The 17758-nt window shown below is 41.2% G+C and overlaps 1 protein-coding gene across 2 annotated transcripts in view; it reads left to right on the top strand.

Annotated features, from left to right (window-relative positions):
- The window catches only part of DEK (DEK proto-oncogene), a 94414-nt gene extending 79268 nt beyond the window's left edge, over positions 1–15146 (top strand). For both annotated transcript variants that reach the window (XM_069730847.1, XM_069730848.1), the window contains exons 8-11: positions 3112–3247; positions 3930–4093; positions 14232–14300; positions 14479–15146. In XM_069730847.1, the coding sequence (XP_069586948.1) occupies positions 3112–3247; positions 3930–4093; positions 14232–14300; positions 14479–14490 (381 nt within the window). In that variant the 3' untranslated portion in view covers positions 14491–15146. The remainder of the gene's footprint in view (positions 1–3111; positions 3248–3929; positions 4094–14231; positions 14301–14478) is intronic.
- Positions 15147–17758: the final 2612 nt, after the last annotated feature.

The raw sequence follows: 17758 nt of genomic DNA, 5'->3' as shown, positions 1-17758 counted from the left end.
CCTCATAAGCAGAGTCACGACAGTGTTCACAATCACTTGGCTGCATTTTGCGTCGTTATACTCCCAGTGTTTGGTATGCTATTGTACACAATACGCTGCTTCTCATTATACTGTTTTACTGGTGTCTTTTAAACGCTTGTATATAGCGTTTATTGGTGCGCATCTTTTGTCATCTGGCCCACCCTCTCTTTCTTTTTTTGTATGCCATAGGCATCTGTATTGTTGGTAATCTATTGCCTATGTAGTTTACATGCATGCGCACTCATGTCTTATTTTGCCATATTGTTATACCATCCATCTTTGGGTGTGCTTGACGCTGGGGCACCTTTGCCTCATACTATGGCGTTTGGGTGTTTTTATGGCATTCTGTATCCCTATATGTCCCTCTATCTACATGTCCGGCACCGGTGGACGGTGCTAATTTGTTTTCATCACTACATGCCCTCTCTAGCATCCTGTATGAGTGCTGACAGCGTTTGATATCATCTATTTAGATATATACATATATAAATATAGCGTCAGCGCAAGCGAAGGCATGATGGTGCCCGCAACTATCTGGCTTCATTCTGCGTCGTCATATTCCTATTGTGTGGTCTGCTACTTCTCATAATACGCTGCTCCTTAACATACTTAACTATTGTACAGCATATGTTGGTTTGCAAATTGTTTTTTCTGTTTTTTTCTGCTCTTCTCCTGTCTGGTACAGGCATTTATTGATAATAATTCATGGCCAAGGGAGCGCTCACGCATGCGCACCTATGCTATATTCCGCACTTATTGTTGGCTGTGCCTCACACTGGGGCACTTCCGCACCATACCACGGCGCTTTGGCGTCCTCATGGCAACGTGCATCTCGGCGCATGCGCACTTCTGCCGTGTCCTGCCATACTGGTACACCTCCTTCCTCTGGGTGTACATGACGCTGGGGTACTTCCGCCTAGTACTGTGGCGCCGCGGCGCTACTATCATCACACGTCGCCACCACCTGTTTGAAATTTCGTCCAGCTGGTATGTTATTTTCTTCTGATCTACTGGTATATATAGTAGTCAATGTGTGGACTTCAGCACTTGCGGGCTCTTTTTTGTCCCCCCCTTGACCAGTGGCATGCTGCTCTAGCGCCGGTTCCGTTTCTGGGCAACCATCCCCTTGTTTTTGGCGCATATGGCCTTGTCTTCTGTGCTTAGTGTTGTGCGTACCTGTATGCCTCCTTCTTCATTTACCACTGCCTGCTGGCAGTTAGGATAGTGATAGGGGTTCCTTTGTTTGGTATTTTTACAGCCCTTACATTCATTTTATAGGGCCTTTGCAATCTGCCTCATCTTTTGATAACAGACCACGTTATGGGGTGTATATTTCAGATGCATGTATGCACCAGTTCCTGCTCTACCAGCTATCGCGTATTTTGTGTATATATTACTCCTTGCTTCATATAGATTATTTTGATAGGCAGGTATTACATCTATATACTCTTTATTGGGGGATATATACCCATTATTTTGCAGGGTTTAGTATTTTCTGGTTCACCTTACACTGCTGATGCTATATACCCTGTATATGACACCTTTCAATCGGGGTCTCTGTCTGGCAGTTTGGGCGTTTTGTTTGTATGCGCACAATAGCACTATTGTTTATGTATTGTATTATATAGATATTTTTGTACTTGTTATGGCCATAACAACTTTGTGTATATAGGGCAGATTGTATTTCTCTGCTTCTCAGCAATTGTTTGTATATTTGCATGTGCCTTTTATATACCATCTATTTGCCATGTCATGTATTAGCTGTGATACATTTGTATCTCTATTAGAGTATTAGCTTTGATCTGGTCTTGGGGGGTATTCCCTATTCAGGGATGTACCTGTTTGGTTTTTAAATGTTTTTAATGTGTGCTATGTCCTGTTTCTTTGACCTTAATAAAAATTATTTAGTACTATTATTATTGTTTTTCTTTTGGTGATCCCCGGTTAGTTGTATGTCTTCTTTCTTTCTTTTGTTTTTGACAACACTTTAGTCTGACATACCCCGGGTAGATCCCAGTTTGTTATAAGGATGATGGTGCCCTCCACCCTCCTCTCTTCCTAGGCAGAAGGATCTTGCAGGCGGCAGTGGTGAGTTATCTGACCTGATGGAAGTCTGTTTTTCCCGCCCTTGGGACTGCTTTAGGACGTCCCATGGTTCCTGTGTCCCCCAATGAGAGGCGATAAAGAAAACAGGATTTTTGGTTGCTTACCGTAAAATCTGTTTCTTGAAGCCTCCATTGGGGGACACAGCTCCCTCCCAATGTTTTCTGTTATCTGTTCTATGACTGTTCTCACGTTACAGTTCTCAAGTTTGTGGTTATGGTTTTTCAACCTTGTTTCATTATCTCCTACTGCTTTCTCACTAACTGAAGAGTATAATGCCAGTCGGTGGGGTGTACACTGCAGAGGAGGAGCTAACTTTTTTATTTGCATAGTGTCAGCCTCCTAGTGGCAGCAGCATACACCCATGGTTCCTGTGTCCCCCAATGGAGGCTTCAAGAAACAGATTTTACGGTAAGCAACCAAAAATCCTGTTTTTGTATTTGCTTTGCTGCTTTGACACAATATTTTTCTATAGAAGAAAAAATTGTGGGAGAAGATGACATTTTCAGCTATACCATGACTATTTAAATATGACTTTTTGATCGCATGTTATTACACTTTTTTTTTTTTTTTTGTCGTCTATACGATGAAAGTGTTTGCTGCACAACTTTATTTTTATTTATTACGGCCTTCACTATAGGGGTCTGTGTGATGACAATTTTATATATCTGGTCATTCCGGATGCCGATTGTTGGGGTACAGCTCCTGTGCCCTCACTATTGCCATGGCATACCGGCAAAGTATGACTTACCGGTGCGTCATATGTTGGGAAGGGGTTAATGGGAATCTGTATACAGTATTTCAGTGAAAAACTGTTTCTGTGCATGTAAATCTTGGAGTCTTGAGTGATCAAGAAATTTGCCATTTTGATGATGAAGAAATACTTGTTTCGGATAGGATCACAGAGAGAGTGTCACATGTACTAATGTCATGTTCCTGCAGTTTAGTGTTAGGTTTAATATTGGTATTTGTTACTCTGCCTTCTAGCCTCCAAAGAAGGTTGCCAAGAAAGAAAAGGCCAGACCCAAAGTGACATCCAGAAATAAGAAAGCTGCAAAGTCTTCAAACATAAAAAAAGCAGATAGTAGTACTACTAATAAAAGTAAAAATAATTCCAAGAAAGGTAAGTTTTGATTAAGATTTTACTGACTGAAAAACCCATCTAAGATCTCTGAAAGTGTGATGCTGTTTAAGATGCATCCTGTAGTACTGTGGTGTCCATGTTTTGGTCTAGAGGTATTGGAGTAGCTACTTGTTCAGTATGCTAAGGCCATGATGCACAGCCGCGGGTCTCCTAAATTAGACAGCCTCATGGGCATACATGAGGCTTTCGAATTTGCATCATGAAACCTGCGGATGGTAACTATTAAGCTTGATTGTATAGCATTGTCATATTCTACAGCGCTTCACAGACATATCACTGTCTTCACTTGGGTTCACAATCTAGATTCTTTATTAGTATGTCTTTGGCGTGTGGGAGGAATCTCACAGATTTTGTCCTTAGTGGAATTTCAACCCAAGACCCCAGCTCTGCAAAGCAACAGTGCTATTGTGTACTAGTTACAGTATTGTAGTCACCCCAATCCCTCCCCATTGTGGCTAAAACATTGTACCTGGAGGTCCCTTCCCATCGATATGGAGGTTTGCTCAGATTTATTAAATTTTACATAAATCAGAAATTATTTTAACTTGCATATGTAGTTTTAGAGGTTATAAGTACCACATAATAAAAAAAAACACTTTTTATTGTCCCGTGACGCATGCATGAATTGCTTTTTTTACATATTGACAAATGTGTTTTACAGAAAAAGCTGTTCAGTCAGAGAGTGAGGATGATAGCTCAGATGATGAACCACTCATCAAAAAGGTGAAAAAACCACCAACTGATGAAGAGCTACGTGAAACCATAAAGAATCTTTTGGCTAAAGCAAATCTGGAAACTGTCACAATGAAACAAATCTGCAAAAAGGTACTTGTATCTGCCTGGTAAAGTCATCTTTTATAGAACTCCATCCCCTCTATATATCTTTTTTATTAAATACTATAGTGCCAGCCAACGCTTAAGAAAATATTTATTTATGTTCTCGATCCTGGTGGCTCTTTTCTTGCAGCATTGAGAAAGTGGCTGGCCTGGTACAGCTATCCATGTAATCCCTAGCTAAGGCTATATTCACATGTTGTGTTTCTGCTGCTTTTTTTTTTTAATACAAATTAAGGGTTAGTTAGGATTAGTACAGTTACATTAGTGATATGTGAAAGTAAACATTGCCCGAACTACAATATGCAGTGCCAATGTCCTAGGTAAACTCTTCCTGACCAAATAAACTCCCTTGTTGTTTTTAAATTTGGAAGTTTTTTTTTTTTTTTTGTTTTGTTTTGTTTTTATCAACTCATGAACTTTTTTGTTTATGGTAGACACCATTTTATTTTTTTCAGACATACAATTTTTTTTCCACTAAATAATTTTAGCAAATTGCCAATCACCAGGACATCCCTCACGACAGTAGGTCATCCGTCTCATCCTCTAGGGACAGGGATTGTTCCATCTCAACCTCGGTGGTTTTCCTCTCCCTAGCAGGAAATGTATGCGCATTGCACAATGACGTGAAGATTTTACCTTGGGAGCTCACGGAAATTGGAGGGGATCAATCTCTTCCCTTCCCTCTGTGAAGAGGCCCCGAGCTGATACCTCGCTGGGCATATGGGTCCTTCTGCTAGGTCAGTAGAGCAGAAAGTGACTCCTGGTTTCACCTCTTATGCCTGTGGAGGGCACTGCATGCTGCATCCGCTGGGGACACATCCGGCGAGACATAAGGCATGCATTCCATGGTGGAACGTATTTCCTGTTTCCAGAGGACTTTGCCAGTGTAAGTGCATTCCAGGTTGGAACACACTTTCTGTTTCAAGGGGAACACAGGAAATAGACGGCGCAGCGCGTGTTCAGCATGGAATTCAAGGCATTATGGACAGTGAGCATGCCATGCACCTGAAACAAGGTAAAGCACTATAAAAGGGTTGTTGGTGATGTAATTGCTGTACACAGTCTGACCTTGAATGTTAATCCTACACTCTTGACACAGTCTGGACAATCCCTGGGCATTGTAGGTTTATAATCTTACTAGATGGTAGCCCGATTCTAACTCATCGGGCATTCTAGAATATGTATGCGTAGTGTATAGCACAGCCCGCATAGTATATAGCAATGTGGGCATCATATTCCTGTTAAGAAGAAAAAAAAAAAAGAATTAAAATAAAAAATAGTTACATACTCACCCTCCGTTGGCCCCTGGATCCAGGAAGCAGTTACCGACGCTCCTCGTGCGCTCCGGTCTGAAGAGTGCATTGCAGTCTCGCGAGATGATGACGTAGCGGTCATGTGAGACCGCTACATCATCATCTCGCGAGATCGTAATGCATGGCGCAGTCACCGGAGCATCGCGAGGAGGAGTCGACGGATGGTGGGTATATAACGATTTTTTATTATTTTTAACATTAGATCTGTTTACTATTGATGCCGCATACGCAGCATCAATAGTAAAAAGTTGGTCACACAGGGTTAATAGCAGCGGTTACGGAGTGCGTTACCCGTGGCATAATGCGGTCCGTTACTGCCAGCATTAACCCTGTGTGAGCGGTGACTGGAGGGGAGTATGCGGGCGCAGGACACTGACTGCGGGGAGTAAGGAGCGGCCATTTTCTTCCGGACTGTGCCCGTCGCTGATTGGTCGTGGCTGTTTTGCCGCGACCAATGAATATCCGTGACAGACAGAAAGGCGGAAGTGACCCTTAAACAATTATATAGTAGATTGGCCCTAGTAAACTTCCTGATAGTTTTTAGTTCAATTGTAGGTCTCTTGTGTTTTTTTAAATTTAGGACAGAAGAGTTCCTTTTAGGATCTGGTTCTTCCTCCAGGAAGAAAGCCAGAAGATGTCCGGCATGTAACACCAAACTGAGAGGCACATAAAAAGCAATTATGTGCTGAATGTATAATGAAAGTCTTTTAACCCCTTCATGACCCCAGCTTTTTTCAGTTTTGCGTTTTCATTTTTCGCTCCCCTCCTTCCCAGAGCCGTAACTTTTTTTTTTTTTTTTCTCCATCAATATGGTCATGTGATGGCTTATTTTTTTGCGGGACAAGTTGTACTTTTGAACAACATCGTACTAGAAAACGGGGAAAAAAATTCAAGTGCGGTGAAATTGCAAAAAAAAAAGTGCAATTCCACACTTGTTTTTTGTTTGGCTTTTTTGGTAGGTTCACTAAATGCTAAAACTGACCTGCCATTTTGATTCTCCAGGTCATTACGAGTTCATAGACACCAAACATGTCTAGAATTTTTTTTTTTACCACTTGGATAAAAAAAATAACCTACACTTTGGTAAAAAAAAATTGTGCAATTTTCCAATATCCGTAGCGTCCCCATTTTTCGTGAACTGGGGTTGAGTCAGGGCTTATTTTTTGCGTGCCGAGGTGACTTTTTTAATTATACGATTTTGGTGCAGATACGTTCTTTTGATCGCCCGTTACTGCATTTTAATGCAATGTCGCGGCTCCCAAAAAAACGTAATTTTGGCTTTCATTTTTTTTTCTCGCTTGCTTTTTAGCTATCAGGTTAATCTTTTTTTTGATCGGGCGATTCTGAACGCGGAGATACCAAATATGTGTATATTTGATTTATATTTTTCTATTGATTTATTGTGAATGGGGCGAAAGGGGGGTGATCTAAACGTTTTATTTATTTTTTTTTTATGAATTTTTTTCATATTTTTTAAAAACTTTTTTTTTCTTTTGCCATGCTTCAATAGCCTCCATGGGAGGCTAGCAGCTGGCATAGCTTGATCGGCTCTACTACATAGGAGTGATGCTCAGATCGCTCCTACGTAGTAGAATTGCTGTATTGCTATGAGCGCCGATCACAGGGTGGCACTCACAGCAAGCTGGCATCAACAACCATAGAGGTCTTCAATAGACCTGTGGTTGTCATGCCGACGCATCGTTGACCCTAGATCATGTGACTGGGTCAGCGATGCGCGCACTTAACGGCCCAATGGCTAGAAGCGCTAGTTAAATGCTGCTGTCTGCGTTTGACAGCGGCATTTAACTTGTTAATAGCAGCAGGTGGATCGCGATTCCACCCGCCGCTATTGCGGGCACATGTTGGCTATGCAAAACAGCTGACATGTCCCGGCTTATATGCGGGTTTACCGACGAAGCCCGCACAAAGCGGGGGTTCTGACCTCGGACGTACTATCCCGTCAGAGGTCAGAAAAGGGTTAAAGAAGAACAAACCTAATTTATGACCGATATGCAATCCATGATTGGGAAGTACAGAGCATCGTCTCCAGTCTTGTACCCCCTCAGACGGTACAGAGCACATCCCGTCACAAAAAGGCCAGATGGAATTTTTTTTCTGGAGTGTTGGCAGGCCATGTCGGAAAATCAATGGATTCCACAAACTGTAGGGGAAGGTTGCAGAATTGAATTTACCCAGCCTGTCACTCAAAAGTTTTGCCTCAATTTGCAACCTCCTTGAAAAGACTCCTAGGAGATTTCCAGGATCTATTAAGAGTCCAGTGCAGTCATTTCAGTACCTTCCCCTCTCGGAAGTTGGTCGGGGCCACTGTTCCCCGCTCTTCTTCATAAAGAGATCTTCAAGAAAATGCCGTATCATTATAAACCTAAAGTCCTTAAATCAGTGGGGCAGGTAGAGGAAGTTCAAACTGGAGACTATAAAATCAACTCGTCATTAGGTTCTATAGCCAGTGTGTACTGAGTGCTGGATACCATATATATGGATATATTTTTTTTTTATTTATTTTCATTAAAAGTTATTTTTTACCTTCTCTACTCACTGGACACACCTGCTTTTCTATAAAATCAGCTTTCCCATTGATATGGAGGTATTCAGGGATCACATTAAATCAAATGTGCACATTAGATCTAAAAGACGCATATGTGGCCATCAATCTGGCCTGCCAAAAATTCCTGAGGTTTGCACTGCAGTATCGGAATAATCCACCACTTCCAGTTCCTAGCGTTCGGCCTGTCCTCGGCACCTCGTATTTTTACAAAACTAATGACTAAGGTAGCTGCTTTCTTGAGAAGGAAAGGGATAGTTAGTGTGTCACACTTGGACGATCTGCTCTCAACGATTGATCTTCTCTCGGTGATGGATCTTCTCGACACTATTCTCACTCTAAGAAATCTAGGGTGCTTCATCAATTGAGACAAGTCCAGGTTAGAACCAGACACGTGGAAAGTATTTTTAGGGGTTCTCCTCAACTCCATTTCAGTATATCCTACCTACCCCTTATAAAAATGTAGCAAATCCGAGTTGTCTTTCCAGAGGAAGAAAAGGGCTTTGGTCAGGTACGCAAAGAAAATCTTGGATTTTACATCCCAAGCAAAAGTGGAGCCAGGCCCACTCAAAGGGATGCAGGAAGCCATTCTCAGACTAGAACAGACAACCATCCGTACTATACAGAAAGATGAACATATCCACAAGTCTTCGCTGTCCTGGTGGACATCCCTAACAAAGCTCCAGATAAGGGTGCTGTATATAGACATGGTCACAACTTGGAGAAATACAAGTGACCGATTTCTTTTCTATAAATTCAGAAGCCAACCTGAAGGATGTGGATGCCCTGTCTGAAAACTGGGATGGATATATATACTATATGCTCCCCCCCCCCCCCCCCGTTTTGCATTAATCAGAAGGGTCTCACAGAAAATCCAGGAAGATCGAGCCACAGTAATACTGATTGGCCCCTTCTGGCCCAAAATAAGTTTTTTTTCCCTCATTAAACCACATGGCTCTAGAGGATCCACTTCCTCTTCCAGAGAGGTACAACCTTCTGTCTCAGGGGCCCCCCAAACATCAAGATATACACCTACTGCATCTAACCGCTTTGATCCTGAGACGCATATCTAAATCTCTAAGGGTCTGTCAGATCGAGTAGTTAAAACAATGCAGGGAAGTAGGAAATCCGCTACCTGGAGAATCCATAGGGTACTGCTCCCAGCCCGACATATCCAAATTTCTAGAATTCCTCCAGCTAGGATTTGAAAAAGGATTAAGACCTAATACACTTAGAATGCAGATCTCAGCCCTGAGCGCCTTTGTAGACAAACCCGCTAGCAAACAATCCCTGGGTTGCTAGGTTTTCTAAAGCGATGACCAGACTAAGACCTATGATTAGGAAGTACATTTGCTACTGGGTGCAGGGCCGGCACCATGTTTTTGAGGGCCCCGGGTGAAAGTCTCAGTGGGCCCCCCCCTTTAACACATACCACAACTCCTGATGCCCAGATACAGAAATATAGCTATATAGTACAATGCCAGATTTCACTTCTTACATGAATTGTAAATTCTGCAGTGTGTATATATATATATATATATATATATATATATATATATATATATATACATACACAGGACAGGAGGAGTAGTACTGTGCAGTGTATATATACAGGACAGGAGGAATGGTACTGTGCAGTGTATATATACAGGAGAGGAGGAGCGGTACTGTGCAGGCAGTGTAGAGAGAGAGAGGGATCTCTCTATCTCAGGAGGAGCGGTACTGTGCAGTGTGTGTACATACAGGACAGGAGGAGTGGTACAGTGCAGTGTATATCTACAGGACAGGAGGAGTGGTAATGTGCAGTGTATATACACATGGGGAGTGGTACTGTACAGTGTATATACTTCAACAGCCGCCCAGGCCCTATTCTCTATCTAGTAGGGCCTGAGCTTGGCGGCTGCTGAAGTATATAATATACTTCAGCAGCTCAGCTGCAGCCGCCCAGCCCATGGCCGCCCCAGCTCACCCAGACTGTCAGAATACAGCGATATCATTGCACTCACTCAGGCGCGGGTAGGAGCTCCTCCGGAATCTGTCTAAGTTCAGCACTACAGCCAGGGGTGGGAGAGCAGAGCAGGAGAACGCGCTCTTTCCGCCCACAAACCATGTCACGCTGGCTGCGTTCTTAACCCCCCTATTTGCCTGCCTGGCCCTGCACGGACGGAGAAGATGCTTGTGCCAGCTCCCACTGCCTGCACCTGTAAGACCTCAGTGCCCGCAAATTGAAAGGACAAGCGGCCAGGTGTATCTATGACAGCGTGAGTGCTGAGCCCCCCCCGTCTTGCCAGGGCCCCGGTACTTGCCCGGGTGCTGACGCCGGCCCTGACTGGGTGCTTTATCTAAACCTCCATTTTGAACCTCCAGGGGGAGGTCAACATCAAATTGCTTTCCATAAAGACAGCATTCCTGGTAGTATTCACTTTGGCAAAGCAAGTGGAGAGATCCAGGCCTCATCAGTGAGGGACCCCTAACTTCGCGTTCTAGAAGATCAGATAGTACTCACACTTCACCCATCGTTTCTTCTAAATGTGGTATCCAATATAAATCTAAACCAGGAGGTGATTTTATCTTCCTTTGTGAACACCCAAGGAATGAGAAGAGGAGGTTCTTCCATGCACTGGACATAAAGAGGTTGGCTATACGTTATGCTGAAGTTATGTAACTCTGGAGACTACTCAAATCTTTTCCCAGTACTTGGGCAGGAACAATGGCAAGAAACCCTTAAAAGCGACTTTAGCCTGATGGTTCACTTCCACCATTTTCCTGGCATATGAATTGGAAGGAAGAAATCCTCTGGAGGATGTTCATGCACATTGCACACTGTCAATTTCTATTTCTTGGGCCAAGAGGGAGGAGCTTCTGTGGACCAGAGCTGTAGGGCCGCAGCCTGGTTTAGTTTAAACACCTTATAAAAACTGTACGAGCTTGATATATTAACGGGTCAACAGTTAGACTATGGAAGGAAAGTCATTCAGACAGTGGTCCCACACTAGAATCAATTTTATTTGGTATTTCCCCTGTTGTGCAGTCATGAGGGATGCCCTGGAAAGTAGGAATTAGAATTGCTAGTAGGACTATTTCACTATTTCCAAGAGTCCATCCCGACAGCACCCTTTCATTCCCTCCCCTGAATTCATTGAACTTATGTGATAATAACATTTGTGGAAGAGTAGCAAGAAACTGGATAAAAGAGGATCCACCCTTGAGAGGAGAATACATTAAATGTGAAATATTTTATTACCCTAGAAAAGGGAGTTTACCAGAAAAGAGGGAAAATGGAGTTATATGATAAACTGTGGAAGCCTTGGCTAGAATTGGGGTAGGGGAGGGATGAGTGAAGAAGGTTTGGGGAGTGTTTTCCTGTTGGGATGTTTGTTTATAAGGGGACAGTAGGAGTCCTCACATAAAACTAAAGTATATGCGATCTAAGATGTACTAGGGGAAGAGAATGGGCTGTCTAAGGTCTCTTTCACACTTCCGTCTTTTGTCCTCCGTCGCAATCCGTCGGTTTGGGCAAAAAACGGATCCTGCAAATGTGCTCGCAGGATGCGTTTTTTGGCCAAAGACTTGTATTAGCGAAGGATCCGTTTTTTTTTGTATGTCGCGTCTGCCATTTTCGACCGCGCATGCGCAGCCGAAACTCCACCCCCTCCTCCCCAGACTGCAGAATGGGCAGCGGATGCGTTGGGACATATTGCGGGGGGGATCTTTTCAAAATACCTGTATTGTTCTAAAATGTCTATCGTGATTTTATACTTAATAAAAATCTATTTGAGTTAAAAAAAAAAAAAAATCATTTGTGGAAGAGAATTCAATAAAATTACGTCGCATCCATCCTAGTGTTATAATTGGCAAAATGTGGGTGTGGGCGCGCTTTTAATGTCTCGTGTTTTCTCTCCCTAGAGGATGAGAAGCACTAGCTCCTGTTATGATGGACTCCTGGAAATATAATTACCAGTAGGACTAATTCCTACTTTTACCAAAAAATGTTATATCCTGGCCGAACACCTTGCATTGTTCATGCTTGTGTGGTGTAAGCAAAGCTGTACTTTGGGATCCTGAAAAATGCTGCAAAACATAGCTTTGTCTGCAGCTTTTTTACCTCCAAGAGATCAGGGTTTGGCTGCACAAAAAAGCAATGTATGAACATGGCTGAAGAGTAAATTTCCCGGTAACTTTGTTGTGCTCCCTTGTACTGTGCTATGGTCTGCCGTCCAGGTTTACCCTGAGCGGTTTTAAATAAAAAAAATAAATAAATAAAATTTTAAAAAAAGCAACCATGGATGCCATCTGACTATAAAGTACTAACAAAGAATAAAGGGTATGTTTTGGGAGTGTTTCAGAAATATAGTACATTTTTTGGTAATTGCATCCAATGGCACACGTGACTGCAAAAGCACTAGAATATAATACAATAATGTTTTAAAAATACCACTTTAAAGTTTACCTCCCTGCTCTTTTGCTGTATTTGTGTTCTCCATAATATAATCATTCTGGAGCCCTTTTCAGTCCCTAACATTTTTCTGTTTATGCGTCTTTGTTTCTTCCTCTTCCCTGAAAAGCCATATGATGGCTTGTTTTTGAAGGTACAAGTTGTATTTTTGAATGAAGCCATTCATTTTATTACGTAATGTACTGGAAATTGGGGGGAAAAAAATTCCAAGTGTGGTGATAAAAGCCCAAATCCACAATAAGGAAGAAAAAAAAGTTGCAATTTTCCGAGACCCATAACTTTTTCAGTTTTAGGTTGATAAAAGCTGTGTGAGGCCTTGATTTTTGATCCCTGAGCCTGCATTTTTTTTTTATTTTATTTACACCATTTTTTGGAGTAGATACGATATTTTGATCACTCGCTAATTGCATTTTTTTTTTCTCCAGTGTTGTGGCAGTCCTAAAACGAATTCTGGCATGTAGATTTTTTCCCCCCACATTACCTTATTGATCAGTTTAATTATATATTTTTAAATTAAGTATAGATACCACATATGTGTATTTGTAAGGAGTGTTTGTGTAGATGTGTATAATATGTGTGTATATGTATGTGTGTGTGTATAGATAGATAGATGTTAATATATTTTTTTTTTTTGGGGGGGGGGGTGGTTGGTAATTTGACCTTGTTTTGTCTCTTATTTATTTATTTTTTTATAAGTGTTTTACTATTGGTTAGTCCCGCAGAGGGACTTTGAAACTGTAATCATCCGATTGCTTGTGCTGTATACAGCAATGTCACTGCATTGGTGTGTATAGAAAAAAAAAATCACCGTCTCCTGTGAACACCAGGAGTACAGTCATGTATCGATGGGCACATACAGTGAAGCAACCCCTTTGGCCAGTGAACTGTAAATGCCGCTGTCTGAGACCTTTGACAGGTTAACATCGTCAGGTTGAGCTCTGCTCCATGTGCGGTTATTAGAGGCAAGGTACTGTTTGAATATCCTCTGCCATAGATGATAGTGAACTATCACCGCCATCATCTGCCGGTATTATGTGCTCAGTTCCTGAGCTCAAAACAAATTCAGGGAACTTGCTTATGATGTAATTGTTCTTCAAATGTCAGTAAGGGGTTAACTAAGTGTTTTTCTTAGTTTGAGTGAGACAATTTGAGTGTTGCCATTTGACTTGCCAATTTATTCACACATATTGAGGAAGGATAAAAAATAAACTGTATAGCATAGAGCTATGAACAAAAATGCTCCAGAACAATTTGAGAACAAAAGTATTAAGGCTAGTTTCACATTAGCATTTTGAGGAGCTGCGGAGGGCTGCGGACTTCCTCCGTGAAACCTCGGCTGCACCTCCACCGCTAGCTCCGCCTACTTCTGCATGTAGCCTGCGTACCCATCTTTAACATTAGGTACGCAGGTCGTGCCGCTGTATGCGGAGGCTTCCGCATGCGTCGTTTTGACAATGCAGAGAAAAAAATGCTACAAGCTGCGTCTTACGCTGGTCACCGCTTCGTCAAAACGACGCATGCGGAAGCATCCACATATAGCGGCACGACCTGCGTACCTAATGTTAAAGATGGGTACGCAGGCCGCATGCAGAAGTAGGCGAAGCTAGCGGTGGAGGTGCGGCCGAGGGTGGGGCTTCACGGAGGAAATCCGCAGCTCCTCAAAACGCTAATGTGAAATCGGCCTAAAGCAGACCTGTTAGAGGTGCTGAAGGGGTCTTCTGAAACCGATACAGCATGCTACACTGGTGTATAAATGTCCCACGATTGTCATAGAATGTTTCACATGTTTTTAAGGTGTATGAAGGCTATCCGAACTGTGACTTGTCCCCAAGAAAGGCATTCATTAAGACCACGGTTAAAGAAGTAAGTGTTTGCCTATTACAATCATCCATACCCCCTATTTATAATTAAAATGCTAATTAAATCTATGAAATTGGGGGACACTCTCCATCATTGAGGCTCAACAGTGTGACGAAAAATGATGTAAAAGTATATTTGTCTTTAAAGATTTATTATAAACCTGCACTTTTTTTTATTCCAGTTAATATCCTGATTCATGCAAAGTGTTTGTTTTATTCATGGAGAATACATGGACTGTTGGATTACACACACCAAGAAATCACACCAGCAAAAATGTATTATTTTTACCACTTTGGTACAGCGTATTTTAAGCAGATTTTGCTGTCCTTGGTTTGAAGCGTTTGTAAATTGCATAATTTTTTTTTAGCATTTTATTTTATTTTTTAAATTTCCCTTTTTTTTTTTGTTGTGTTTTGTTTGTTTGAAGTCAGTTTTCCCATGTCCTATTAATATCCTTTGTTAGTGTTTGTTTATAGTAGAGACCATTTGTACAGGGACTTATGTTGTAAAATGACACAATCACACATTTGTGCTTTGAATAAAATACTTTCTTCTTGAAAGAAATAACACACATCAGAATTAAAAAAAACAAAAACAAACACAGCATTGTAAATTGATGACACTGTTTTCTTACTGACTTACCTATGAAATGAATAAGGGATTCTAAGACTTCACCATTTAAGGTAGATGTTTTAAAAATATTGTCACCTTTTTGGTTGTGCATTGCATGTGGATTGTTTTTCATTGCAAGTAGGTGTTAATATTTCTATTTTTCTTTTAACTTTTTATCACTCTAGTGTAAATTTTAAAATTTGGAAAATTCCAGTAATTAAAAAGAGAGAACTCTGACCTCCGGTATATTTGTGAAAGATATTGACCACAGTTAATGTATGCTTGAAAAGTGAAGGTTGGTTGTCATCTGTCTGGGAGCAAACTACTTCACATCAGCGTAAATACTCTACTCAAGAAGTCAAAGCAGAAAGTAATGAAAGCTTTGAAATATTCCAATGTGCACAAGTCAGAATGACTAGGAAAGAGGGAGTAAGATGGATGATGTGTATGTGGTGATGTCACAAATGAATGTGTCTATTAATTATAAAGCATTTAAGATCCATTTGTTTTCAATGTTAACCTACACAACTTCTTTAAAATAAGAATTGTCTACATTAGCTTGGTCTTATATCTGACCAAATAACTAATGAATGTGTACATATGGTCAGAAATTTGCTGCCAGATAAATCAAGAGGGCAGATAAGGCTACAGCACCAAGCTTTTAAATTAGCTTCTTGAAAACTGACAAAGATGAGTATGGTACGTTTTCTAATTATACAAGGTAAACCAAACCTACACTACTGTTCAAAAAGTTTAGGGTCACTTACAAATTTCCTTATTTTTGAAAGAAAAGCACACTTTTTTTCCAATGAAGCTAACATTAAATGATTCAGAAATACACTGTTAATGTGGTAAATGACTATTCTAGCTGCAAACGTCTGGCTTGTAATGCAATATCTTCATAGGTGTATAGAGGCCCATTTCCAACAACCATTACTGCAGTGTTCTTATGGTACTTTGTGTTTGCTAACTGTGTAAGAAGGCTAATGGATGGCTAGAATACCCTTGACAACCCTTGTGCAAGTATGTTAGCACAGCTGAAAACAGTTTGGCTGATTATAGAACCTGTAAACCTGACCTTCCTTTTGAGCTAGTTCAGAATCTGGAGCATTACATATGTCGTTTCCATTAAACTCTCAATATGGCCAGAAAAAAAGAACTTTCATGTGAAACTCGACAGTCTATTCTTGTTCTTAGATATGAAGGCTATTCCATGCCAGAAATTGCCAAGAAACTGAAGATTTCCTACAAAGGTGTGTACTACTCCCTTCAGAGGAGAGCACAAATAGGCTCTAACCAGAGTAGAAAGAGAAATGGGAGGCCCCGCTGCACAACTGAGCAACAAGACAAGTACATTAGAGTCTGTCGTTTGAGAAATAGACGCCTCCCAGGTCTACAACTGGCAGCTTTATTAAATAGTACACACAAAACGCCAGTGTCAACGTCTACAGTGAAGAGGTGATTCCGGGATGCTGGCCATCAGGGCAGAGTGGCAAAGAAGAAGTCATATCTGAGACTGGATAGGAAAAGATTAATATGGGCAAAAGAATACAGACGTTGAACAGAGGAAGATTGAAAAAAAGTGTTATGGACAGGTTTGAGGTGTTTGAATCACACAGAAAATTTGTGAGACGCAGAACAATTGAAAAGATGCTGGAAGAGTGCCTGATGCCATCTGTCAAGCATGGAGGAGGCAATGTGATGGTCTGGGGTTGCTTTGGTTCTGGTAAAGTGGGAGATTTGTACAAGGGATTTTTGAGTACGGAAGGCTCACTCCATTGTGCAACACTGTCATACCCTGTGGACAGTGCATGATTGGAGCCAAAATCATCCTACAACAGGATGACCCAAAGCACACCTCCATATTATGCAAGAACTATTTAGGGAAGAAGCAGGCAACTGGTATTCTATGTGTAATGGAGTGGCCAGCGCAGTCACCAGATCTCAACCCCATCGATCTGTTGTGGGAGCAGCTTGACCGTATGGTGCGCAAAAAGTGCCCATCAAGCCAAACCAACTTGTGGGAGGGGCTTCTGGAAGCATGGGGTGAAATTTCTCCAGATTACCTCAGCAAATTAACTGCTAGAATGCCAAAGATCTGCAATGGTGTAATTGCTGCAAAGGGAGCATTCTTTGACAAAAGCAAAGTTTGAAGGAGAAAATGATTTCAAATAAAAAAAAATTTTCGAACAGTGTCAATGTCTGGACTAGATTAAACTTATTTGGCAACTCATTCGATTAATAAAAGTATGAGTTTTCATGGAAAACACAAAATTGGCTGGGTGACCCTGAACTGTTGAACTTTAGTGTATTTCAAGAATGATTTTTTAGTGAAAAGGTTAGATATTTCAAATTTGAGGTGTCGCTTTGTGACAATAATTCTGCAATGTAATGGCATATTGGTGATTCTGAGATTTTAGTTTCGTGACTCATTGTACTTTAATGGTAAATTTAGGTAGATATGTTTCGTGTTTATAAAAATATCAGAAATTAGATTTTTTTTGTAATAGCAATTTTCAAACTTTGATTATCCCTTTTAATCCATTTGTACCACACATAAAAAGTTAATACATAAAATTTACTTTGCTTTACATCAACACATTTGTAGAACGTCCTTTTATTTTGTTAGGATGTTGGGAAGCATTACAAATTTTAGCAGCAGTTTTTCACTTATTCAAGGAAAGCTACAAATCTTATTTCTCTATCGCTTCATTGGGGGACACAGGAAACCATGCTGCTGCTGCTACTAGGAGGCTGACACTATGCAGAAAAAAAATGTTCGCTCTTCCTCCGCAGTGTACACCCCGACAGGAACTAGGAAGTTCAGTTTTAGCTTAGTGTCAGTAGGA

Source organism: Ranitomeya imitator, chromosome 6 (genome assembly GCF_032444005.1).
Source record: "Ranitomeya imitator isolate aRanImi1 chromosome 6, aRanImi1.pri, whole genome shotgun sequence".
Lineage (NCBI taxonomy): Eukaryota > Metazoa > Chordata > Amphibia > Anura > Dendrobatidae > Ranitomeya > Ranitomeya imitator.
The sequence above is the reverse complement of the archived record's forward strand: the minus strand, read 5'-3'. Positions and strand labels throughout refer to the sequence as shown.